Source organism: Furipterus horrens, unplaced genomic scaffold, assembly GCF_987537825.1.
Source record: "Furipterus horrens unplaced genomic scaffold, mFurHor1.1.pri manual_scaffold_10, whole genome shotgun sequence".
NCBI classification, from domain to species: domain Eukaryota; kingdom Metazoa; phylum Chordata; class Mammalia; order Chiroptera; family Furipteridae; genus Furipterus; species Furipterus horrens.
The window spans coordinates 88,108,114-88,134,145 of NW_028327180.1; the positions used below are offsets into that span (position 1 = coordinate 88,108,114).

At 34.8% G+C, this 26,032-nt stretch overlaps 1 protein-coding gene and 1 non-coding gene across 3 annotated transcripts in view; one reads left to right on the top strand and one right to left on the bottom strand.

The window, feature by feature from the left end:
- Nucleotides 1-1,653: 1,653 nt before the first annotated feature.
- The window catches only part of CLINT1 (clathrin interactor 1), a 54,409-nt gene continuing 30,030 nt past the window's right edge, over nt 1,654-26,032 (bottom strand). Inside the window, exons 6-12 of one of the 2 annotated variants that reach the window (XM_090288499.1) lie at nt 23,231-23,408; nt 19,624-19,870; nt 17,499-17,568; nt 10,097-10,171; nt 6,649-6,941; nt 4,599-4,749; nt 1,654-3,375 (exon numbers count right to left, since the gene is read on the bottom strand). In XM_090288499.1, the coding sequence (XP_090144625.1) occupies nt 3,029-3,375; nt 4,599-4,749; nt 6,649-6,941; nt 10,097-10,171; nt 17,499-17,568; nt 19,624-19,870; nt 23,231-23,408 (1,361 nt within the window). In that variant the 3' untranslated portion in view covers nt 1,654-3,028. Of the gene's footprint in view, nt 3,376-4,598; nt 4,804-6,648; nt 6,942-10,096; nt 10,172-17,498; nt 17,569-19,623; nt 19,871-23,230; nt 23,409-26,032 lie in introns of both variants that reach the window. The other variant, XM_090288498.1, reaches the window with a different exon arrangement.
- Nucleotides 22,746-22,850, top strand: LOC150000933 (U6 spliceosomal RNA). Its single transcript, XR_016513781.1, has one exon. It is a non-coding gene; the product is annotated as a U6 spliceosomal RNA (small nuclear RNA).

The following is a 26,032-nucleotide window of genomic DNA, read 5'->3' on the forward strand; positions in this document are numbered from 1 at the left end:
TGAATTTTGGGGTTTGCTTTATGTAGATTAAATGACACACACGTGAAGTTTTTAGTACTGACACATATGAAGTTCTTGATATGTAAGTGTGTTTACATAACAAATGGGAGGCAGAGAAACATTTAAAGCATATATATGTTAGTGCTGGTGGACTTCGTTCATTTTATTTAATTATCCAACACTTCTAGATTTTAAGTTCATAGGCAAAAAAAGGCATTAGGGCCCAGAGAAGTCAGGTAAATGGATCAGGTGTCACTCAGACAGTGGGTGGTTGAAATGGGATTAGATCTGTTTGCTTCCAAGTCCAAGCTCTTTCCACAATGCAGTGCTATTTCCCAGGAGAGCTGAAACACAAAGCCAGCTTATTTCAGAAGCCTATTTACCATCAGGTGTGCTCATAAGGACAGTGAGTTTTATTTTACTATGTATTTCATAAATACTTGAGAAGAAATAAATTATTAATCCTTCCCTCCAAATATAGGTCTCAACTTACTAGTGACTACCCCAAAACCAATAGCACTATGGGTATCATTCAGGCAGTTTATGCTAAACAATAAAGGAAACATTCAAAATACCATAGAACACTGTATACATTTATGGTTCCTAAAGATCGTATCAGGGAAGTAAAAATGAATCTGAAATGGCAGTGGAGACTCACTCCTCACATGTATATTTCTATTACAGTAACCATTTCACCCTCCACCCCTGAAATATTAGGCAGAATGAAAAATAGATACAACAGAGAAACTGATGAAAAAGAAGAGGTGTAGGATGGGCAAAAGGAACCCCAACAGATTTTTTAAAAAGAGCATTTTCTTGCCAACTCTAAGCGATTTGGGGGTATTAGAACTTTTCTTTGCAGTATCACTTAGTAACCCCTTCAGAGACAAGTCATTAAATTGAGTGGACCTCCAATGAGGCAAGTCTTATGTTTTTCTCTTTAATGGGCTCTGAAACAAAAAATAATGGTAACATAACAAACTGTATGTTGAGGTGCATTAATAACTAGTATGGGAGCTTCCTTATGTCCACAGACACAACATAGGAAGGAGGCATGGTACAGAAAATGCTTTTGAGATAAATCTTAATTTTATTAGAAAAAAATTTTGAACACAAAAGTTTAGAAACAAAATATTTATTTCCTCCAAGAACCATATAAAGGTGATGCTGTAACTCTCAATTTATAGAAAAATTCATTTAAAATTATGGATTTTAAATATCAGTGAAGATATTCTCCATACTGCCACCAATAGCCTGGCTTAACTGTTCTTAAGTAACAACACTTGAAAGCTCCCTTTCTTTAAAACCAATTTGAACACATTGAATTGTTGAAAGATTAAAAACCACAGTCAGCTAATTACGCCCTCTCTCTCATCTCTTATTCAGCAAATGAATCACTTTTCATTACCACTTAGCAGAAGTACATGAATTTCTGCCTAATTAGAAATGTTGTAGATGGAACATTAGCAAGAATGGAGCAGGTCAGGATATCTTTACTGTTTCATTTTTAATTCCTAACAGTAGAATCTGATAAAAAAATAGAAGTCATTAAATAATTTAAAATTATTTATAAAAATTACTTTGCCCAAATTATAATTATTTTCCCTCCAAATCATCTCACATGTCTAACAGAAAGAAAAAAGCAGTTCAGCATTGATTTTAATGAACATTTTAATGTTATGTATAACAGGACATTATGAATACAATGAAAACAAAGTTTTATCAATTTAATAAAAAAAATTTCAACACAAAGTGGGGAGGTAATAATTTGATACCTATATTATTTATTTTAAAAAATATTCCCAGCTTGAGAGTGAAACAATTTTGCATTCCAAACTCTGGAGTCATGATTTCTCATGTGAGCTTAATGCAGAATTACAGCAGGAAAACAAAAACATTTTAATTCATTTCCTTTATTTGTCATTAAATCAATAAATCTTCGACTGCTACAGGTCTCCTTTAATAATATATATTTAACTTCTTTCTATTGGAACCATATTGCTAATGCCGTATTATATACACTCAAAACCAAAACAAAACAAATACTGTATAAAATCTAAAAGCCAACATTGTTGAGTTCTAACATTTATATTTAACTTAAGGTCTTAATGGATTTTTATCTTTTCAATTTTTTGAAAAGACACCAAAAAAATAAAAATAAATATTTTTCTCTTTTGACTGTTGCTAACTGTTGAATGGTGGCTACGGGAACAAACACGGAAGGAAGCCTTGCCAAGTTAATCACTGCAAATTGTAAATAATGACTGCTAAAAACAAACAAAATACTGGAGGGCTTTTTTTCTTCTTCTTCTTTTAAAGGAAACCATAGAGCAGTCCTGAAAAAAATACTTTTCCTAGTTCTGCAAAGGATAATTATAGCAGAAGATATGGGAAAAGTCCCATAGCTATCACCAATTACTTAAAGAGGTCTTGTTACAATAAAAATTTGGATAGAATAATAGCAGTGTTGCTGGAACATTAGCAAAAGTATATACATTCCAGTTACCTTTGATTTAGCCATAATCACATATGTATGCCTTTTTTGGATAAAAATATATTTTTTTTATAAAAAACTGATCATCCAACTTTAATGATTTCATATATGGGCTCAAGAGTGGTAGTAAAAGGAACAGAGCCAATTATGACAAGGTGATTCGGGGACAGAAAAATCAAGTTCCTCAGGAAAAGAAAAGTATAAAATTAATATTTATTCAGCCCTATTCCAGTCTTCCCACAACTTATAATAATATGGGCTCTTCAATGTATAAAGACTTTCTTTCAATGGTCTCACTACCCCGCTGGTCCATTCTCACTGGGAAAAATCATTTTGACGACCTCATCTGAAGTGCCCTTGGCTGGCCATCTGAAATACCAGATATTTTACTTTTATAAAACAGCCTTTTTGGTTCTTTACATGGGTTTATTTTAATTAATTGATAAGAGGGGAATTGATTAGCATTTTCCATCCCAACATCACCTATCTGCACCACTAAAAAATCCTTCATTCAATCTGCTCCTTAATAATCTCTTACTTGCTAAAGTTGGCAAAATTTGCAAAGGCATCTTGCTTGGGTTGCACAGTTCCAGAAGTCATGGCTAAGTTGGGCATGCCCATTCCCACTGTGCCCGTCAGGCCCATCCCAGCAGCTGACATCCCTATGTTCATGTTCATGCCCATCATGCTCTGGCTCATCATCGGAGTATTTCCCAGAGGGGCCATTCCCATGGTGCCAGTCATCACATTGGGCATGCTCATAGGCATGGGTCCCCCAATCAAGGGGTTAGTTTGGGGCCGGACAGGAAGCATGTTTGATGGAGAACTGAGGTTCACAGCTCCAAAACTTTGGGTCATCACATTCATAGGCTGTTGCATATCTACCAGAAGAAAAGAGACAAAAAGAAACTTTACCACACCGAAGTCTTACATTCACAGAGCAGAAAAATAATACAACCTTCCTGACCACCACTGCCTGTAAGTCCCAGTAAAATTCTTTTAGTGATTTTACAAGAGAATTCAATTAACTGGCATTGTTTACTCTCGAGAAATATCCAGAGGCTGTTAGCTCTGGTTTCCCATTGAGGTAGAGACAGTGAAGATGGGCTAGGGGAAGACTTGAGGCATCTTAAAGTCATTCCCACAGAACCTAGTGTGGAATCCAGCCTAACAAGTTGTCAAGAGCTATTGTGTATCAAAAGCCTTAGAGAAGTTTATATCTTTTGACTAACTCTATTTTTAGATTATATTCAGAAAAAAAATCCCCAGCAAAGATTTATACAAACAAAATCATGGAGTTCTTCATAACAGCAAAAGGCTAGAAACAATTACAATGGCCAACAATAGAGGAACTGTACACTGATATGATGGATAACTATAAAGATCTAAAAATAATTTTTCTTAACATTCAACACACAAAGAAGTGATAATTTAATGTTGAATGAGAACTGCAAGAAAGAAAATATAGACAGAATGACCAAGGATTAAAAATACTGTCGGAAAAGATGGAAAAAATATGAATTAATGGTGATTATCCCTGGATGACGGAGTGCAGATGTTGATTTTGTATCCTTGTCGTATTTGTTCATACTGAAAACGTTTTCTTTTTTTCAAAAATATTTTTTAAATTTATTTTTAAAGAGGGGAAAGGAAGGAGAAAGATATGGAGACAAACATTGACGTGTGAGAAAAATATTGAACAGCTGCCCCTCGCACACCCCCAACTGGGGACCTGGCCTGCAACCCAGGCATTTGCCCCGATGGGGAATCCAACCTGTGACCTTTTGGTTTGCAGGCTGGCACTCGATCCACTGAACCATACCTGCCAGGGATGAGAAAATTTCCTACAACAAATATTTTTATTTTAGTGGTCAGGCCCCTAAAACTCACAATAAAATAAATGTTTTCAGCCAAGAGTAGAATACAAAGTAATTCAATGTGCTGTGAGGGATAACAAGTATTATTTGAAAAACTCTCAAGTGAACACACAGCTGCCTTCAGTACAGTTTGTGTTAAGTGTTTTTATTCACGGTTTGAAGCAATCCTGACATCAGGCAAAAGATTACACGTACACAAAGAAACGGTAAGTCTTGTGGCAACTTACTCTGCTGTTGAATCATTGTGTTGAGCGACGGCTGCTGGGGTTTGGAAGGCTGCATACCAGGTAGTAAGTTGTCTAGGCTGATGTTTACACTGGGGTCAGACCAAGTAGAGGGCAGGGTTTTGCTGACTGACTTCTGGACCATATCTGTATTCTGATTATAGAGAGGATTAGGCTTCTGCAGCACTGTGCTAACATTTTGCAAAGGCTGGAAAATAGAAAAATGCTCTAAAACTTAAGCATCTGCTCTATAAAGATCATCAGATGGCAGTTTAATCACAGTAACTCCACATATATACTAAATTCTGTAATAAACTCTTGAAACTAAAAAGAACCACAAATGGCTTATTCTAAGGTCTTTAATAGCCTGAATCACTAACTCCCCCAAAATGTTCCTCTGAAGTTCAAATCATGTTCAGGGTGGAAACAACCAACATATTTACACTTAACAATTATCCTCCTACCACCCAAAGTTGAGAAGCCACCATCCCAGGGCAACTACCAACTTTGGATTAGTAGTATAGCTTTAAGGAAACATGCAAGTAGAATATTTATTCTTACAAAATGGAATTCAGGATATGATTTTTCATGTTATAAAACAAAACAATCAAAACCACAAATTATATTTCATATATCCTGATTGCTCCATAGACATGTCTATTGACTAAAGTGAGCGACACTGGTGGAGCCTGTTATATATGGACAAACTCAGGAGAAAGAAGCAATTCGGGAGAAAGATGCAGGGCTGCCTGGTAGTTACAGAACTAAGGATAACTGTGAAAAGAACAGAAAAAGGGAAAGGGAAAACAATGGGAAGAAGAGTTTAAAATGTACCAATGCACAGAATCACCACACAGTTGCAACTAAGGTTGTAAGTAAGATTGGTATTCTGCTTTAGATCATATAAAAGAAACTTGAAAAATAAACTGACTTGGGCTTATTCAGTGGTGCATAGTTAATTTAATGGTACTGGTGTGGCTTTCATGTCCACTTTCTTAATGTTAGATCTAATTTCTGTAACAGAAAGCAGTCACCCTCTGCTTCTCTTCTTCCTTCATCCTAACATCCAAAACAGGAGAATCTACACATTAAAATGAGTAATTAGCATCATACACAAATATTCTGAACAACTTCAATAAAAAAAAGCAAGTTCCTAGTACAACTCAGACATATATATTCTAACCCTAAACTTGTTCAAATTCTAAGCTTGTTTTAGGATATTTAGATTTAACTATTAAAAAAGTGAATTAAAAAGCTGCCAGTTTTAATTTTCCTTTATGAAAATGAGAGTTGAAAAGCATAAACAGTATATAATGTAGAACAGGCCTAGAACATGGAAGAACATTCATCATTTTAGGGAATTATTTTCTTTATTATCAATGGTGGTTTGTAACCAGTAAGCGACGCTTCTTGAAGAACATGACCAGAGATTTTATTGAGTGAGTGCTGGCCACGAGTGAAGCCAATACAGGAGCACCTCTTTTCACTGCACCGTGCAGATACTGCATTTCTCATCAACACTGAGGCTAGACCCTCTGCCAGCAAAAGGATTACGACTTGTCGAAGGAAGGTGCAGATGATCAGCATTTTTTAGCAATAGATCATTTTTAAATTAAGGTATATAGTTTTCCTTATAGACAGTATGCTATTGCACATTTAATAGACTACAGTATAGTGCAAACATAAATTTAAGTGCACTAGGAAACCAAAAATTCACATGACTTGCTTTATTGTGGTCTGGAACCGAACCTACAGTAGTTATGAGGTATGATAGTATCTCTATTACTTCTTAAAAATAATTTTTAAAACTATTAAATACCAATTTTTAAATTAATTCAATAACTTTGCAGCAAGGCACTATGACTGGCTTTGCATGGACTCCAAGATGAGTGAGCGGCTTGCTCTCTAGCGCTCAAATGTGTGTAAGATAAATGCAATGTGCAAAAGCAGTCTGTATGTCACTTGCTTACTTTTGTTTTATGCTAATCTACCATTAGATTAGAGCACCTCAGAGATTATGAATCACAATTTCCAAGGGAGGCAGACAACTCACCTGTGATCTTGACATGGGCAAACCCAGCCCTACAGTATTAGTGCTCATCATAGAGAAATTCATACTCTGGGAAGATGTCATGGTTGCCTGGGACGAGCCCATAAGATCAAATAGGTCTGAAGAATTTGAGGCAGCTGGAGGTGGGCCCAACGCTGGCTGTGAGCCACTGCCAAGCTCTACTGCTGGCTGTGAGGCGCTGCCGAAGAGCTCGCCACCGGAAGCCACAGGGCCCGACGGGGCTTGGTTGAAGGCACTCCAGTCACCAAAATCTCCATTCCCACTAGTTGCAGTTACTGAGAAAGACAGAACAATAAGGGTAAGAAGCTTTCTGAAGTGCACAGTGCAAATATAACAATCTATGAACTGAAACAAATTAGAGCTGATCTCTGTCCATTTAGATTAACATCTGCAGGTACCATCTCCATCTGGACATTGTTCTTTCTCATGAATATTCCATGAGTATTAACAAGGAGACAAAGAAAAAAAATAAAACTACAGATAAAGTAAAATCCATTTCTTAGCAGATCTGAGGTGACACATAGAAAGTATAATCAAATCTTCCCTTCAACCTAAGTTTGCATATCAAATATGGTTCCAGCTAAACAAACATGAACTAGCCTGAGACTCCCCAAAAGCAAGAAGAAAACTCTAAACTGGTTAAACTTTTTGCTGGGAGATCCAGAACCTTCATGCAAGGACATACTCAGTAAAATCAGAGAATTCAACTCATTCCATTCATTCATTATTTGGAAAGGTTCAAAGAGAAATCAAACTACAATGTATATCATCCTGTAAATAAAACCCCAAATTCATGAGATTAAATTTATGAAACAAAAGCAGAAAAGCATGGAGAAAAACTCAATAAAATTAGCCCTGACTGTGTGGCTCAGTGGGGTGATCAGTTCAATTCCAGAGCAGGACACATGCCTAGGTTGCAAGTTCAGTCCCCAGTAGGAGCATGTCCGAGAGGCGATCGATCAATCTTTCTCTCTCACATTGATGTTTCTCTCCCCTTCCTTCTCCCTCCCTTTCCCTCTATTTAAAAATAATTATTTTTAAATTAAAAAGAAAACCCTCAATAAAATTAAGACTAGGCTTAGTACATTTCTATAAGAAGTTCTTACCCATCTGGCCATGCTCCATTGATAATACAAGGGCTATAGAGAAGCCATAATGGATATAACCTTAGTATATGCTTGCTTCAAATAAGACTGTTCAATCTATTTATTTAAATAAAAAGTGGGGTTATAGTCTTAAGAGGGAAACTAATGCTAATATTAAAAAATATATAACTATCATTACACTTCAAAATATAATACAAGTTTAAGATTTAATGCATTCAATAATATAAAAAAATTGATAATAGGTTAATTAAAACATAAGAGTATGGATTTTGTACCTTAATAGCTGTGTAACCCTGAGCAAGCTACTTAACCATCTCCTTGCCTCACTTAAAAAAAAAACCCAAGTTGTGAATATTAAATAATATATAGTAAATGCCATTTAAGGTTTGCCATTTTTACTTTGGATTAATTGTGGAAAGACAGGGGACGGACAGCCAAGACACTGCACTCTCTGTCCTTCAGGTCTGCCTTACAGAAGTGTAAGTCAAGCTTTATAAATTCTTCATACATAATATTAACGATTTGGGACACAATAAATATAAAGGCAACAATGCTTTAAAAAGTTTTTAACAAGGTTATACACAATTTAAGTAAATAAACTTTTCTTTAAGAAAAGGGAAAAAGATCAATATGAATTAATGGAAACTGACAAAACAAAAGTGAAGAAAGACCTACAAACTGTCACATGAAAGCAAAAAGTATTTCCAAGTTAATTAACACCATCTCTTTGCACTCCACAATCACTTACAACTTGGAAATACATCTTGTCTAGGCGAAAGGTAACCAACCACAGCAATACTGGGTTTCATTATGCTAAATATTAAGAGAACAACATTAAGTCTTTAATATTATATTCTTCTATTACCATATTAAAATATAGGCACCCTCAAAAGAGAAAATAATTCACTTAGAAACCCTAAGCTCTACCAACAATTTAATACAAAAACTTGGCTAATATTCATTACCTCAGGGCTTTACTAAAACATGTCTTTGATCTTCTTTACAAAAAAGACTGAATTAAGAGTTTTATAATTAGTTCTATATTTTAAACAGTTTAAATTAGCTTAACTAAGGCTGTTGAATAAAGACAAACTTTATGATGGTTTTGTATTTGCTTGATATATAAAACAGAAATAGAATGGAAATTGGGACAAAATGTGCTGCCCATCTGAAAACTTGATCTGAGATGATTAATCTGAGGAAGATATTTCTAGTGGGGCATATATTGTTCAGAAATGATTAATCACTGTTGCAATAGTTTCAGCCCCTTGTGTAATGGTGACCAAGTTATAGTAATTACATTCATACAGATGAAGAGACTATCACTTAACAACATTAACATATTTGAATTATTTGCATAGTAGGCAACTTCCTATACATAAAAACTTGGAGAATTACACATGTAGTCTGTAAAATTAGGACAATGTTTATCTTCCACTTTGATTGGCCTAAAGATATTAACCTGTAAGAAGGCATAACCACACTTCCAAAAGAAGCATGACTCCCAGTTTTAGAGAGATGTAGGCTCAGAGGCTTTCCCACAGTTAACCTGCTATGGCAGAGGCAGTAAGATAAAAATACTGATTGAAAAAGGGAAAGAAGACAAGCCATTCACCGTAATCCTTGATGTTTAAGCCTGCATTCTGTTTGGATGTTGGCTTTTTTTTTTTTCTTTTAAAAAACTGATGTATAATTGACATATAACATTATATTAGTTCTAAGTATACAACCTAATGATTCGATATTTGTATATATTGTGAAATGATCACCACAGTAAGTCTAGGGCATTTTAAAATTCCTAATCTAACATGGAATGAGAAAGTTTTGCCTGAGGTTCAACTGCTCACTAAGGATGTGTCAAAATGAAGTTCAGTTATTTGTCATAGAAATGCTCTTAAGATATCTAAATTATAAAGAAATGAATTTAGTAAGATAGTCTGCCCAAAAGCAAGGTTCCTGAATTTCATTCATGAAAATCATAAGCTAAACATAAACCACAATACCCTTGCTGCTGAAAAGATTATTTATGCTTATTCAAACTCCCTAACCACACCCACTTCCCCAAAAAAGCTAAAGGGGAGTTACTTATGAATAAGAACAATTTTATTTAAGCGTAACTCAGTGGTTTGTAACCAAATTAATTCATTTGGCGTAATGAAGACACTGGACCACAAGTATACCTTTGAATAAATTCATTAGGAATTACAAATACTTCATGGGGGAAAAAAATGCCAGAAAGAAGCTGATGTGAGAAGGAGGGAGTTGTTTTCTTTGATAACCTTTTCACCACTCCTAGATTTCTGGCCAATCAAATCAGATCATACCTTGGGAAGGGAAATTGCCTGATGCAGCAGCTGAGCCAAAGTCAGCAAATCCGCCAAATAAATCAGCTGATCCTCCTACAAATTAAGAATGACGAAAAAGTCAAATTGTTAGAATCACAGAACAAGCGACAGTAATTTCAGGAAGCCATTTTAGCACCACACTTAAAAATACCCACTATCAGAGGGCCCAGACCCATCTTATAAACTAGCTTGTGGATCTAGGTTTCCATGTTCCCTTTAAGCTACCACAGCCTCGCAGTTCTGTATCTAGTAGGATAATTCACACTGCAACAGTGGTTAAAACCATTCCTCACTTATATTTCACAAACATAACATGGCCATGCAGTTTATCCAGCCAGTTATGCTCTTTATAAGAATCTTCAAATGGGTGCTAAAACCTGGATAAAATGTTGCTGGGAAATAAGATAGTTACATAACCTCAAACCATCACCCCACAGATTATTCAGTAAATACAAAGGGAGGAAGCTACTTTTACAATGGAGAAAGTGGATGGATAACATCTTAAACAAGTGCTCAAACTTAGTAATTGGACAAAGTAGTATTCATGGGCCCTCTAACGTAAGGAACTGAAAAGGCAATCATCACCCAAGTAGCAATTCTTGTCAAAAATATTTAACCTGAACCTAGTGATGAGGAATGAATCAGAGAAATATAAATTGAGGACATTCTGCCAAAAACTCTTAAGACTTCAGAAAATGTCAACATGATAGAAGACAAAGACTGGGGCTGAGACATGACATGGGAATGAAGTGCAGGATCCCTGACTGGATTCTAGATTTTTTTTAAAAAAGTGCTATCCTGAAATGACATAATTGAGACACCAGGGAAATCTGAATTTTGACCTGTATATTATTACACAATAATACTGTCTTAATGTTAAATTTCCCAAATATGATAATTACATAGTGATCATAAAGGTGAATGCCCTTGTAAAAAGATACATGCTGAAGGGTTTTAGGGGCAAAATGCCATGCTGTTTGCAATTTTCTCTCAGATGGTAGACAGTAAACAAATGGCACACAATAAACAAATGGAACACAATAAAACCACCACCGAAAAGAACTAGAGGAAGAAAATGTGGCAAATTTTATGTAGGCTTGAAATTTAAAGAAATAAAAGGGAAAAAACTTTGCTCCATCAGCAAGCAAATATTTGCATTGTTATTATATAAAAAAAAAATAACTTTTTGATACTTCTAGACTGGTGTTTATAAAGGGGGGAGACCCAAACCATAAGGCTGCAAATCAATCTGTGTGCATAACATTACATTCCCAAATTGTTATTTGTAAACACTACATGGGTAAGAATATTTACTTTTATCTACAATTTGAACAATAACATTATGTTAAATTTTAATATTCCATTTATCTCCAATTTATCAATTAAATAGCAATCACCAAAGGATCGAAAACCTTAAATAGTTATCCTTATTTTTGTTTGTCCTTAAAGATTTCACCTCTTAAAGAGTCACAACCTCAGAAGTTTAGAGCGACAGTTCAATTATGGTGCTTTTAGTGTTATGTGAACATTATATAGGTTACATCACAGCTGCTTAGCCTGCAGTGCTTAGAAACTAGCCAGGTGGGACTGGAACATCTGGGCTGCACTCAAACACCACCAGGGACAGCTTTCAACATCTGGTGCCATTTCTGAATTGTCTTATCGCTGTAAGACATTTTGCCCCATCTGCTATACTCAACTGGGTTAATTAAACTAGAACCATCTTCCCTTCTTAATAAATGCCCAGCAGTAATAAAAGGAACAGATCAGTTTCTGATACATGTGTATTTAGTATTTCTTTTTACTGTATGTAGTGAACTATCAGCAGGCATAGCTAATTCTTCATTCTTTCACCTCATTAAAAATGCATATATTCACATATATTCTCACTCAACATGAATTAACTCCCATCCCACCAAGGCCAAGGTTGTCTAGTCCCTATTGACACTACAGCTCATACATCTACTTCTGCTTTATCCAAAGGATAATATCACAGTGTTTGTTTTTTTCTTTATAGGTACATACATCCTGATAAAATGTGACAAGGGGCACAAAAGATCAATGACCTTTATATTTAAACTACTCAAGCACATATATTAATAAAAAGCAGGGAAACAAATGTTACAAAGAGTTGCTGCTTAATATTCAGAAGTTATCTTCTGTAATGTTCCTTCATGTTTAAATATTGATCAAAATATACTATTAGGTAACAAAATGATAGTTAATCATTTACTGTAACATTAAGAGACTTGAAAATTGGGAATTATTTTTATTTGCTTCATCTAAGTAGTAAGCATCAATATGTAATTTATTATGCCAAGCAAGTTAAGAATTTTCAATAAGAATATTCAGTCTCAGCTATAAGAAAATTCATGTTGCAGATAAAAGCACTAAGTACTAAAGATTACAACTTCAAATTGGGTAAGATATTTATTTTGTCATATCCTGAATGTAATATTTCAGATAATTACCTACATTGGTTATTCTGCTGTTCTACTTTCTAACACCTAAACTGAAATTACACTATGTTTATAACTTACCTATAGCAAATATTATTCCTCTCCATCCATACTATACGGGAGTTTGATTTTAACATGACTATTTTAAGAACACTGAGAGTAAAGAATGGAAACACACACACGTAAGTATTTTACAGACAGAAGCCATCCCTCCTTGAAAAGAATTTTACTTTTCTCTAATAATTTGAAGTGCCGCAGATGGTGCTTCTATTTATGTTTACACAATGTGATCTTCAGCTCTGAAAACTACCTTAAAATTTAAAAATCTTTTAGGAAGAGTCTTTCTCCTAGGAGAGACTATCCATATCCATATGAAAGATGTTATTCATACCAATGCCTTAAATTCAATAGAAATTTTCTGTGCTTAAGCGTTTTCCCAGATAACTTCTAAGAGAATTTAAATAAAAGAGTCTACCAAAAATGCTGCATGTGAAAGACTGCTAAATTTCACAGTAAGAACTATCCTTCAAGATTCCCACATGAGAGCTGTCATTATAAATGAACCATTTCCATCTGCCTTTTCAGGGCAGCAAGGAGGTTATTTACAATCACCAGCTGGGAACATATATTTTCCAAAGCAATACTGTGAACAGGAAAAATATAACTACATATGGAAATTTCCTTCAATAAAAAATTTAATCTAGATTACATTATAAAACAAACTTTTGCATAAGGAATTCTAATACGAATTTTTAAAAAATGAAAAAATTAAATATATCACAAAGAAGATTCTGAAAGATGCTATTTCACTACTCTATAATAGAGAAAATATTGAAAAAAACAAAACCTAATGTCCAAAAAATAAGATATTGATTGGCTAAATATAGTATATCCATACAATGTTAAGATTATTATAAAGTGATTAAAGGGTCTGTAAAAGAATGCCAACTATCATAAGGAAATGGTCGCGAGATCTTGGTTGAAAAGCAGTTTACAAAAAAAATAAAAATAAAAAAAAGACAATCCTTAGTTAGAAGCTGGAAAAGATTTGCCATACAATAAATGCTAAAATATATTGACTGAATATACAAAAAATGTATTTAAAAAAAAGAGTATTCACCAAAATTAGTAGTTAACTTTATGCATATAAGTATATGGTGAATCACTTGTTTTCCATCGAATTTCTAGAATGAGAATTACTTTTCACTAAAAGAAAATTATTAAAATTTTTTATTTTTGTAAACTTGGCTTAAACTAGAGACAACTCCCAGGAAGTTCTAATATATGTTGCTGTATTAAGGATTATATAAGAAGGTAGTTCATATTCATATAAATATTCTCAACAAACTTTAGTGATGACTGGTTACAAGGCAGCAAGTTCAACTGTAAATGTAAATGTAATGAAAATTTTGGATTTGATATACTTTAATCTTTAAAAAATTTTTAACTTAAAAAGAAACCCATAACATATGCAAGCATGTAATGTTTTCCTATTTGTACTGACTATGGTGCATTTTCTCTTCAACATCATTTATTGAACTAGAAATAACTTATTTAATAGTATGTTAACCATGACCTAAGTTCCTTGATTACAAAAGGACAGAGGAAACAACATCGACTTTTAAAGTAAGATATACTTAAAGAATGAAATAAAATGGCTTTTGGTATTCTATTTCTAACTGTTTTTCTAAAAACTTTATTACTCATTTAAAAAATGTTTATTTAGAAATGTCCTATATGTAAAAACCATTGAAATATCATTCGAGTACAGATTTTTAAAATAATATCATCGCAGTGGAACATTTATCAAGATAGTGTCAAGTAAATCTTGATGAAGGGTTTCACATGTGTATTTTTAAACTTGGTAGATATCCTACATTGATTTTACCACATAGATATTTTTGAAGTTGCTAACAAAAGGATGTAATAACATATACAAAAAAGAAGATCTGAACATTTTCTCAGAGGAGATAATTATCTGGTGAGGAGTACAGATGTCGTATCTGCTTAGGTTTATAGTTTGTGTCCATATTATGTGCATGATGGTACTATTCTAAGTACAGGCACATCTGGTAAATGACACCCAATGGCATATCAAATAGCCATGGTAACATGGTAGATTCTTAGACTTTCTCATGTGTAGGTGCTAAAGATTTAGCACTGCTAAAGATTTCCACTGCTGAATTCCATATCAAATATATTACTGAAATATTTAAATAGAGATTTTGGGTAATGAAATTTATGTACTGATTGGAGGGGGTCTGTACAAACTGGTTAAACATACTGTTTCAAATATGAGATGACTTTTAAAAGTAATTCTGATATCAAACCACATTCAGTTTTTTAAAGAGAATATTAAGATAAACCTTAAGGCAAGAAATCTTCCAGGTTTCATTTGTCTTAATTATTATATTAATATTAATTGCTATTTCTATTTAATTAATCAATCTACTGTTAGTACTGGAGAAGAAAAATGACTCAAAGGTTCCTTGCCAAGCAAAGGAAGCACGCTGGTATTTAATAATTCTCTCTGTTCAAAGCAATCTTGATATCACAGAGGAAGAAAGTTACATACACTCATCTGACCTTCCTAGCTATTTCTTCTCTGATTGCTCCATTAAAACTTTCCACAGATGCATGGAAGGGGCTCTTTAATATTTCATGCCAGGAAGTCCAAAATAGTTGATATTCTATGACACTGTCTGTATTATATGACTGCATGCTAACTGCCATTTAATACTAGAGTTAAAATCTTAAACATACAAAAAGCACGTAAATTGTTAAAAAAAGAAAAATAAACTAATGTAGTGGTTGTAACCTTGGGCATGCATTTTAATAATTTTAGGGTGAGTTTACAATTACAGAAAAAAAGGGGATGGGAATTAAAAAATTTCAGAAACTAAGTTGAACCAGATACCCTATGAAGTTCACTCCCAGTCCAAGAATTTTATGATACGAGGCAAGGAGAAGAAAATAACAAAAGACTTAAGTTACATGCACTAAACAATTAATGAAGTGATTTCCATCACAGACTTCCTCTTAAGACACTAATGTAAAATTTAAAACAATCCAGTTTTAAGACATCATTAACACAACTAGGAACTACATATTTACTTTGCTCATTACTTAATGTGCCAATCTTGCCATTTGCAATTTAATGTGAAATAAACATTAAACAGGTTGGGAAAGACTGTCTTTAAAGAGAAGTTTTATTTCTTTTCTTTCTTTTTTTTCCTGAACAGTCATGTACGGAATCCCTTTCTTATTGTTTTAGATATTGCATATACTCAAGAATTGTAAAAAAAAAAAAAAAAGGTAGGGTTTCTCAAAGAGCCTAAAAACCAAAACTCAACATCAACCTGAAAAGCAAATATTCTTGGTTTAATGTTTTTGCAAATGTTAAATGGATGCATTTTTTTTTTTTATTGTTTTTCTATTACAGTTTTCCCATTTTTACCCCATTGCTTCCCCCAGAGAAGTTTTATTTCTTAAGTTGTTTTGACTTGTAGCACAGAAGTTTACTGGAACTCCATAATCACTGAATGTAACCTAAAATACAAATTTTCTTGAAAATAATTTTAGGAAATTACTCAAAATCTAGCACATAGCAATAATCAAAGTGAAGACATCATTAATCCTATCTTGAGAAAACACTGGTCAACAAACCATTCTTTTGCTGCAGCCCTCTTAAAATGTCAGGTCGGTAGTTCCACACTTTCGCAGAATGCCCCTTTCCTCAGAAGCACTCTGCATGTTTGTAACTAAGTACAGTGTCCCTCTCTATATCGCGGTTCACTTATCATGGCCTCACTGTATCGCGGGATTTTAAAAAATATTATATTTAATTATTTATCATGGATGTTTTGCTATATCGCGGGATTTTGTGGTACTGTATACGTATGTTGTTAAAGTTACGTAGGTTTAAGGGTGTAGAATATGTTTAAGAACGTAAGTAGTGTTTATAAAAGTGTGGAAAAGGTTAATAAGGGACTGGGAACGGTTTATAAGTGTGTGGGAAGGGTTTATAAAGCCTTAAAATATATATAAATACTAAAATAAATGTAAGGTTCCTACTTCGCGGATTTCCACTTTTTGCGGGGGCATCTAGAACGTAATACCCACGGTAAGTGAGGGAATACTGTAACTATATGTGACCCCTGAGTAGCGATTACTGTACTTCCACCACTTGACCTTCCTATGAGGGAAAGAACACTTTTACTAAGCTTTATACCTCCAGCACCCAGACCTGTGTCTGCTTCAACAAATATTTGCTGAATAAATGAATGAACTCTGTGCATGACTGATGCTGAAAGCCAGAATTAAGAGTCAGCAGAAGAGAGCAAAACAAGCAGAGCAGTACATTTTGCTTAGAGAGAAAGCAAAGGACCCCAAATAATTAGTGCTAAAGAAATTAAGGAGAGAGAGATTACTGAAATATCCATCAAATATTTAAGCACCCTTCCTTATTTTAGGCAACTGGACAGTTCCCTTCAAGTAATGTTCAAGGCTCACTAATTTCATATTAAAAATAATACCACTGCAAAAAATTTTTTATTTTTCATTCCACCTTTTGCTTGACATTAAAAAAATTATTTTAATTAATTGTTGTCCCAATTTTTTTCCCCTTGCCCTCCTTCGCCCAGCCTACCCCCCCCCCCCAACAATCAGTCCCCACACCGGTGTCCGTGTCCACGGGTCATAAGCCACCCCAACTGGTGTGGCTCAGTGGTTTGGGCACCATCCCCAGTTCAATTCCTGGTCAGGGCACATGCCTGGGTTGCAGGCCAGGTCCCCAGTTGGGTGATTGATGTATCTCTTGCATATCAATGTTTCTCTCCCTCTCTTTCTCCCTCCCTTCCCCCTTCTCTAAAAATAAATAAGTAAAATCTTTAAAAAAAGAAAAAGCCAGTGTGGAAGCTTACCTGTTGATTGGCTGGTGCCATCAAACAGATCAACAAGGTCACCAGATGACTTGCTACTAGGCACTGAAGTCTGAAAACACACAAACTAATAAGCTTAGAAAACCAATTTCTATTATTTAAAAAGAAATCTACTTTACTCTAATTTCCAACTTCAGACACAAATACCTGTAATTATCTTAATAGGGGTAGATTTAGTTTTCTGAAAAACAAACAAAAATAAATAAATAAAAAACAGATGTGACCTTGAAATTTTATGGAGAGAGAGTATTTTTAAGTAATTCTATTCCTATCACTGTAAAAGTCTGTAACATCCACACTCCTCATTTCCCTAACTCACTTTTCTTCCATATTGCATTTCACACCGGAATACATACCTTCCACACAAATCATAATGCTATGTATCAGAATCATGAGAAGCACTAAAAAATACATGTGATACATGTATCACAACATGTTGAGCCATAACTGCCCAGGGTGGAATCTTGGCCTGGGCAGTCTTCCAAAGCTCCCTTAATAATTCCAATGCTTAGGAACGTCTGAGATTCACTGGATTAGAGACCAAGATTCTATCCAGCTCTAAAATTCTATGATTCTGTGAACTTTAGCAACACTTACCTGTTTCTATGCTAGGTCAGCATAATTCTATGCTGTTTGATATACCTTGACATCTAATAGTTCATATTTAGTCCCCAAACTAAATTGTGGGGCTAGACTTGTAATGCTGTTTTTCTTTTCCCCGTAGTTCCAAGCACTCTGAAGCATATGCTCTATGTTTAATACACATACACTAAATGAGACCAGAATTGCTAGGCAACCGGGAAACACTACTGAGTTCCTAGGCTTGCTAATTTGAGCTCTGTAGATTAAAGTACTATATTATGGTTTAAAAAGGCCTTGAGATTGAGAGCGATCCGAAGTAGTTGAGAAATTTTTCAAGAACTTCGACATTCTAGACTTTGTAGTAAAAACAGAATCAAAGAGCTTGCCCTACAAATATAAAATATTTATGGCAGAGTTACATATACTACAAATTGATACTTTAAAAATCCTATAAATTCTAAAAGTCTTACTTTAGTGTTAAAAAATTATGCAGTTGGGATGATTTTCTTCATGCAACCTTATATGAATTTTCCATATAACAGCTGTCATGTAGTTGGGTCTTAGTTAAGACTACCAGATCCTGCACAGCCATCATCAGTAAGCTAAATGTATCCACAACAGGGAAAATTTAAGACAAGAAAGAAGTAATTGCCATTTCCCCTCTTTAACTACAACTAAAGATGACTTATAATTTTGACATTTTCATCAAAATTTAAAAAAGAGCAAATATTAATGAAATTATACACCAGAAGGTATTTGGCAAAAGTTAACATGATACTAGGTTTTGACACTATGTAGAACTAGCTTTATTTTTAGTCACCAACTATTTGCAGTATTCATAGAAAAATGTCTTCCCTAGCTTTAGCTACTTCTGATGTAGAGATACAAGTTGGGCAAACACTAGTGGTAGGGAGGGTGACAAAATAACAATTTAGCCTTTGGGGACAAATCTCCCTCTTTGGCAGGTGTCTTTCCAAAAGCCTAGCTTGGGGCCAGGTATCTAGTAGGCGTACTTCCATTTCTGCGGTGAATGAAAAACAACCGAGGGAGGTATGAGAGTCAGTGCTGCTACTGATCGGCAGTGACCACCAAGCAAATAAGCCTCCCTTTACAGGCGCCTTCTCGGTACCAAATGAGGTTTCCCCCATTATCTACTTGGTCCTCTTCTGTCATTTCCTACAACTTCCAAATACTCCCATCGTTTCCTTAGTGAATCTCCTTGTACTTGGTAACCAGAGGTGTGTCTACAAGGGAACAGATGTACTACCTTCTGATTCACAACCTTTCCCAAATGAACCAAAAGTGTCATTTCTACTTTCATAGAAAGTGCAGACAATCATTCAGGAACTGGACAGATTTCTTCCCCCCAAGAGATTTCTTATTATTAATGACACCGAGTAATACACGCCAGATGATCTATTATTAATATGATTACTTGGAAATGCCCAAGCCTACTAATGCAATAACTCTAGAAGTAATTCACAAGAATAAAACTGTATAATGCACAAACTTGTGCCACTCCCACCTTCACTGAAGACTGAGGTGTGTGAGTTGAAGCATTCTGATCTGGACTCGCTTTGTCCCCTGTGTAATGGGCTGCTGCTCCGAGATCAATGGTTTTGGAAGGATTCGCCGTGCGCTTGTGCCTGGTCGTGGTGGTCTCTGTGGCCTGTGTGATGTGGATGTGCTTTGTCGTCACAGTCTCCTCTTCGTCTTTGAATTCGGCTTTGGGAGATCTGCCTCTTCTCGCTTTCTTTTCCTCGTCACTGTCGCTAAAAGATATTAAAAATAAAGCAAAACAAGAAGACTAGAGATTATTTTAAAATGGAGTCCTCAGTGATTTGAGCTAAAGAATTTCAAACACAGTATCTCTAAAATCCCATACTTTGACTATCTGACAGGGATCAACAGAACGTTATCCAAGCTCTCTGAGTAATGTCATGCTTGTGTCGGGGAGAGAAAGCAGGAACCTGACAGACTCCCCAGGTAAGCCTAAAACACTGCTACAAAAAAGGATTTACATAAACGTGTACAAATAAAAAATGTCTGAAATAATTCAAGTGCTAATTTATTATAGATTAAAGCTTAATTAAAAAAATAAAATAACGGAATTATCATATCAGAATCAACCATGAGACCCTAGGAGCTCCGACATCTGCATTTGATGACCGTTTTCTTGAAATGGATTGTGTGGAACTACACATCTATTTATGTAACATAATTCTGTCACTGAATCTCATATACTAATGTAATACATAGTAGAATATTTCAATTTCAATGGATACCTTTTAAATATTATCTTAATTTGAATTCAAATGATTAAACACTACTCTGTAAATGCAGAAAACTATAAGGTAATGCACTTTACAATAACTATTCTCTTTTTACTATAGTATCAGCAGATCATACTTTTACATAATTGAAAGTTGATTTACAGAAAAGTTAAGTATTTTAAAATTTTTTTGAAATACTTTTTCAGGCATATTAAAAAAAATTTTTTTAACAGTGCAAAAGAAGAAAACATATAACAGGTAAGAAACTGGGTTTATCATATGCCATGAATTTAAAAATGCCAGTGCTAGTCTGTTCGCCAATAATAAGGCATTGTTTTGTTTGTTTTTTTGATGCAAGTAGGACACAGGAATACCTGAAATACGTTCCATTATCTACATTAGTTAATTTTAGAGTAGGTGGTTTATAAATATTTATAAATATTCTGAAATAAAATACTGAAATTTTTTTAAAACTATGACTATTATTACAGGTGATATTTAACGCAGACGAACCTAAAGCCAATTTCTACTAAAATATAAACACGATTGGAATTGTTTCATTCCAAATCTGTATAAATCAAGGATCAAAAAGTATGCTTGCAACAGAGAGCAAAAGTATTAAATGTATTTTTAATCTATAAGCATTTTAGGGAATCTTGAGGTTCTGAATAAGTGTTGTCACGTAATATGTAATTTCTCAGCAGAAATGACCTAAAGAGTCCCACCATCAGTCTTGTAAGTAAAACAGAAATTTCTTACCTTCCCGATATCCAAATTCATTTCAATCAAGGTAATTTCTTTACAAATTGAGAATATAAACCTGACTAGCACACAATGAAATGAAAGCCTCATATTTGATCTATGTTCAAGAATTCCTGAATCTAGTAATAAACCAAGAAGTCTGAAATTCTGGTAATATGCCTAAGAGGTCAAACGCAACTTTGTCTAAAATCTAGTCTTCTCTCACAAATACTCCAAGATGTAAAAGTCCTTGGTGTGCCCTTTAACTACTACAATAAATAACACACACTATATTTTCACTCTTAAACTTGAATATTCCATATAAAGGATTCAGGAACTCCAGCAGATTCTGTCTTAGAGCCAACACAGAAAAATATTCAGGGTAGAAAAAGAAATAAAAAAGAACAGGAAGACACAAGCATGGAAAGAAAAACCAAGGGTGCAAGGGCCAAGGAAAGTAACAACACGAGAATGTACATAGTTAGATCTATAACTAGCTGATCTGCCTGATGCTCATGCTTCTTTAGGAAATAACAACAGAATATATGGCCACAGTGTTACAAGAATTCACTTGAAGGTTTCTATCGCCGTTTTTTTATTTTTTTTAAATCCTTACCTAAGGATATGTGTATTAATTTCAGAGACAGAGGAAGAGAGAGAGAGAAAGACAGAAAGAGCCCTGGCTGGTGTGGCTCAATGGATTGGGCGCTGGCCTCCAAACCGAAAGGTCACCAGTTCAATTCCCAGTCAGAGCACATGCCTGGGATGTGGGCCAGGTCCCCAGCTGGGGGGATATGAGAGGCAACTAATTGATGTTTCTCTCTCTCTGAAAATAAATAAATAAAAATCTTTTTGTTGTTGTTGTTAAAAGAGAAAAACACAGATGTGAGAAACATCAAGCTCCTTGCATGCCCTGACCAGGGATCGAACCCACAACCTTTCTGGTGTACGGGATGATGCTCCACCCAGCCAGGGCTCGCTAACTTATTTTCGATAAGTTCCACAAGCCTGACTGGGCCTCAGGTTTTACTTCTCAACAGTAAGGGTAAAATCCTTTCTCAAGCCTATCTAATAGAGACACTTGCAGGCACAAATGACAAAAATCTTAGAACACTTGCTTTGCAAATGACGTGCATATACTGCCGTTTTAACTGGCAGCAAAACTAGTTTATAGCTATATATTGGTAGGCAGAACAAAAATGAATGCTATTCCAAGCTTTGTTCTTATATAAAACTAAATAAAAATGCACTACCATTAGAAAATGTAGTTTATGAAATATATTTAGTCCAAAAGTCCATTTGGATTTTTTTGCCTGGTACACAACTGGCACAGAATCCTAATGAAACATCACAGGAGGAGTTAAATTTCAAACCATTTAACTTTTGTTTAAATTTAATATAATAAACTTTGTTATCCCTCAGCAATACCTTAGATCTCTGGATAATCTGATGCCCAAAGTGAAAAATAAGCTTTGAAAGTTCTTACTGAGAGAAAAAAATTCCAATAAACAGCCAGAATAGAAACATATAGGAAATGTGGTAACTTTAGAAATAAGTGGACAAAGACACATGGAAAGTGTGTCAGTACTAATGTCAAACAATGCTCAACTTAGCACCTTCAAAACACCCGCAGTCAGTCATCAGCAGCAAACATACCAATGCTGGAACAATGCAGTGAAGACTAGAATGACCTCTGTGCAAGGATGACATGCAAATTCATAAATCACTCCATGTTTTTTTGCACAGGGCAGTTTTAGGGCAATATAATTCTCCTGTATGGTTCTATAATGGTGGATATTATGCATTTGTCGCTGTAGGACACAGTGAACCCTAGTGCAAACAACACTTACTTAGTAACAATAGATAAATACTGGTTACCCATTGTTAGTAAATGAACCCAACTAATGCAAGATGTCAATAACAGGAGAAATTTTGTGTGTGTTAATATGGCAACTTTACTTTATGCACAGTTTTCCTGGGAACCTAAAAAATAAAATCTATTAGAGAAAAACGCTGAACTTCAAATAATGATAACACCAAAACAAGAAAAAAACAAAAAACCCAGCCGCACAAATTTGGCACCCTCTCCAAGAGACCCAGAATACAAAGTGTTAATACCTGCATCTTTCTGGAGAGTCTTCTCTATCTTTCCTCCGGAACTTGCTGATGGTGTCATCAATTGTGCTTCCAATTTTATCACTCAGTTCACCTAATTTATCACTGAATGGAAAAGCACTTTTGTTTTTATCCCACTCCTCATCCCATTTTGATTTGGGCTCAGGATCATATCTTTCACCTATATAAAGCATTAAAAAGAGAAGCAACTCTAAGGACATTAAATTCAAAAGGTGTCTACAGTTCTTTCTGAAGCTTTTCTCATAATAAAATAGTTTTCAAAGGAAAACAGAAAGCGCCCATGGTGCTGAATCAACACAATTACAGCAAGACACAGCATGGAGTGCCAGTCATTAAATGGCAGGGAACGCAGATTCAAAAGCTTTCATTTATGAAAACTTACACAACCTTAATGCATAGCACAGCATTATCGGAAGTTCTTAAGGGCTGTTGAAAGGTGTAGAGGAAAACACAAGAACTATCACAGGCTATGTAAGCAAAGGAGAAATGGGAACCTTTTTTGTTTTCACAAAAATCACTTAATGAATTATATTTCATTCCTGTGTCTTAATGGTTTTCCAATTAGAAAAGTATTAGACAGCTAAGTCTCTTAAAACACCAGCTATAAGAAACACCATTCTGCATGTTACATGTCCCAATGTGCTATCAAGACATTCCTTAGTATCAAACTAGAAAAATAACTCAATGGATTTCACAACATGAGAAAGCATCTTTCAATTACAGTAAAAAGAAAAGAATATTCTAACCACCAAAAGCTACACAGACTGGAATCACAAAATATGCTCAAGCAGTTCAGAACCAACATATGCTGGGACTGGTAAAGCCTAGGGAGCCTCGAGGTGAATCTGAGAGTGAAGGGAATAGATCGTAACAGTGAACAAAAGCCCCAAAAGTCAAGATTTGTTCTAGTCCTTGACCTTGGGGTCCAAAGGAGAGAAAGGAATTCAAGGCATTAAAGGGGGCATTTCCATTCTCATGCCCATGTCCAAACTCAAGAGGCAAGAGTAAAAGGTACAGGGAAATCACAGGGGGTTAAAAAGAAGAAGACATTGAAAATTAAGGCAGGTTGGAGGAAAAAGGGAAGGGCAATGAGAAATAACAAAATAATCCCAAGGTGGCTAAGAGACCTTTTGTCTTGAGCTTCGGTTAAAGTGTTTGGATGGCATATATGTCCTGCGGAGATTGAACAAAACTACTGTACTGAATTGCCTGCTAAAACTGCAGTCAAATATGTCTACTAAATCTGAAAGCGACCACCAACTTGAACAAAACATGAAGAAATAAAGTTTATTAGGTTAAAATTTAAACCAGGATGGTTTTATAAAAATGGTGGTTTTCCGATAGTGTGTATTTCAATGACAATGCGATAAACTAAACTTTGAAAAAGAAATTTATCAGAAAAATGAAAAGCAGATGAAAACCAAACTGATTAGTGTTATAGATATCATACTAAATGCATGCCAAAAATACTGGATGTTGACAAGACATTATCTAATGTTAAAATGAAAAAACAAACAAACACATAAAACATTCTAGGTTGATTAGTTAAATCTCTGAATCATATATATAACACTAAAAATAAGTTATAAAAGAATGTGATGCAAATACACAGGCCATTGAACTCTATATCTCTACTGCAGATATTGAATTAGTTCACTGTGACTGATTGTGAAACGTATTCAATTTTCTAAATTTATCTAACTATATAATGGGCTGGTAAAAAAAAGGATTACAAGCAAACAGAATGAAGAAATAGTTGCAAATAGCAATTTCTACTCATAAACACATTAAATTGCTATAGCTACTTTGAAAAAGTTAAATAAAATTATTACTTGCGCAAATAATCCAAAAACTTATTCCCTTAAGTAAATAAAAACTTTAAAACATATTTACATGATTTACTTAAGATAAATATTTTTGCCCAATTCAAGAATTCACTCAGATGTGATACTGAGACACGAAGGAAGCGTTTCTGCTGTTAGAAACCTCCTCTAAGAGCTCCTGCAGAGTAGCGTTTGCTTTGTGAACAAGGAAGCAGAGGAGCAAAGGACTGAAAACATTATTCGACAGGTAATCAGAAGACAAGAAACAGAAGGTTTTCACACACTTCCAGTGATGAGTTAGGAGTTCTCAGAATAATCCAAATAAAAACAAACTCAGATACGGGTGTGGGGGGAGGAGGCGAGTCTCAACGCGCAGCTGCGAAGTACACACAGCACTGGCGCAAAATGGCCAGGAGATGGAGGTTAAAAAGAAGAAAATGCTGAAAAGGCAGGCAGGCTGGCGAGCTCCGGAAGACAGGGGACAAAAGGACATGCTATGGAAGAGTCATTTTCTGTATGTGTTTTGAGCTCTTAGGGATCTATTTTAGACAAACTACATTATTATATTAAAAATAAACACGGGGGACGAATGTTCCAGTTGCTCTGCAATGTGTTAGGGACAATATTGTCAGTCACCTTTGTCTATGTCAGATTAATGCACTGCTTAATGAAGGGAAAGCCTGAGGCTGGACTAACTTATAGGAAGCTTAGTATCTATTTTTGGCCCAAAACACCTAAACTGGTTTCAAATTAGGAAGATTAGTATCTTGCTCAAACTTTGTAACTTTATGCTCTAAATGGTGAGTTAGAGAAACCCTTTTTCCTTTTTTAGAATGGTAACATCAAGAGGGAAGGGTTTGTATCTGCTTTGTTCTCTGTATAGCAATTCAAAGTTTGCAGTCATTTAACTATTAATGGTTAAAATCATACTCTTGAACCCACCAAATATATTCCTGAACCC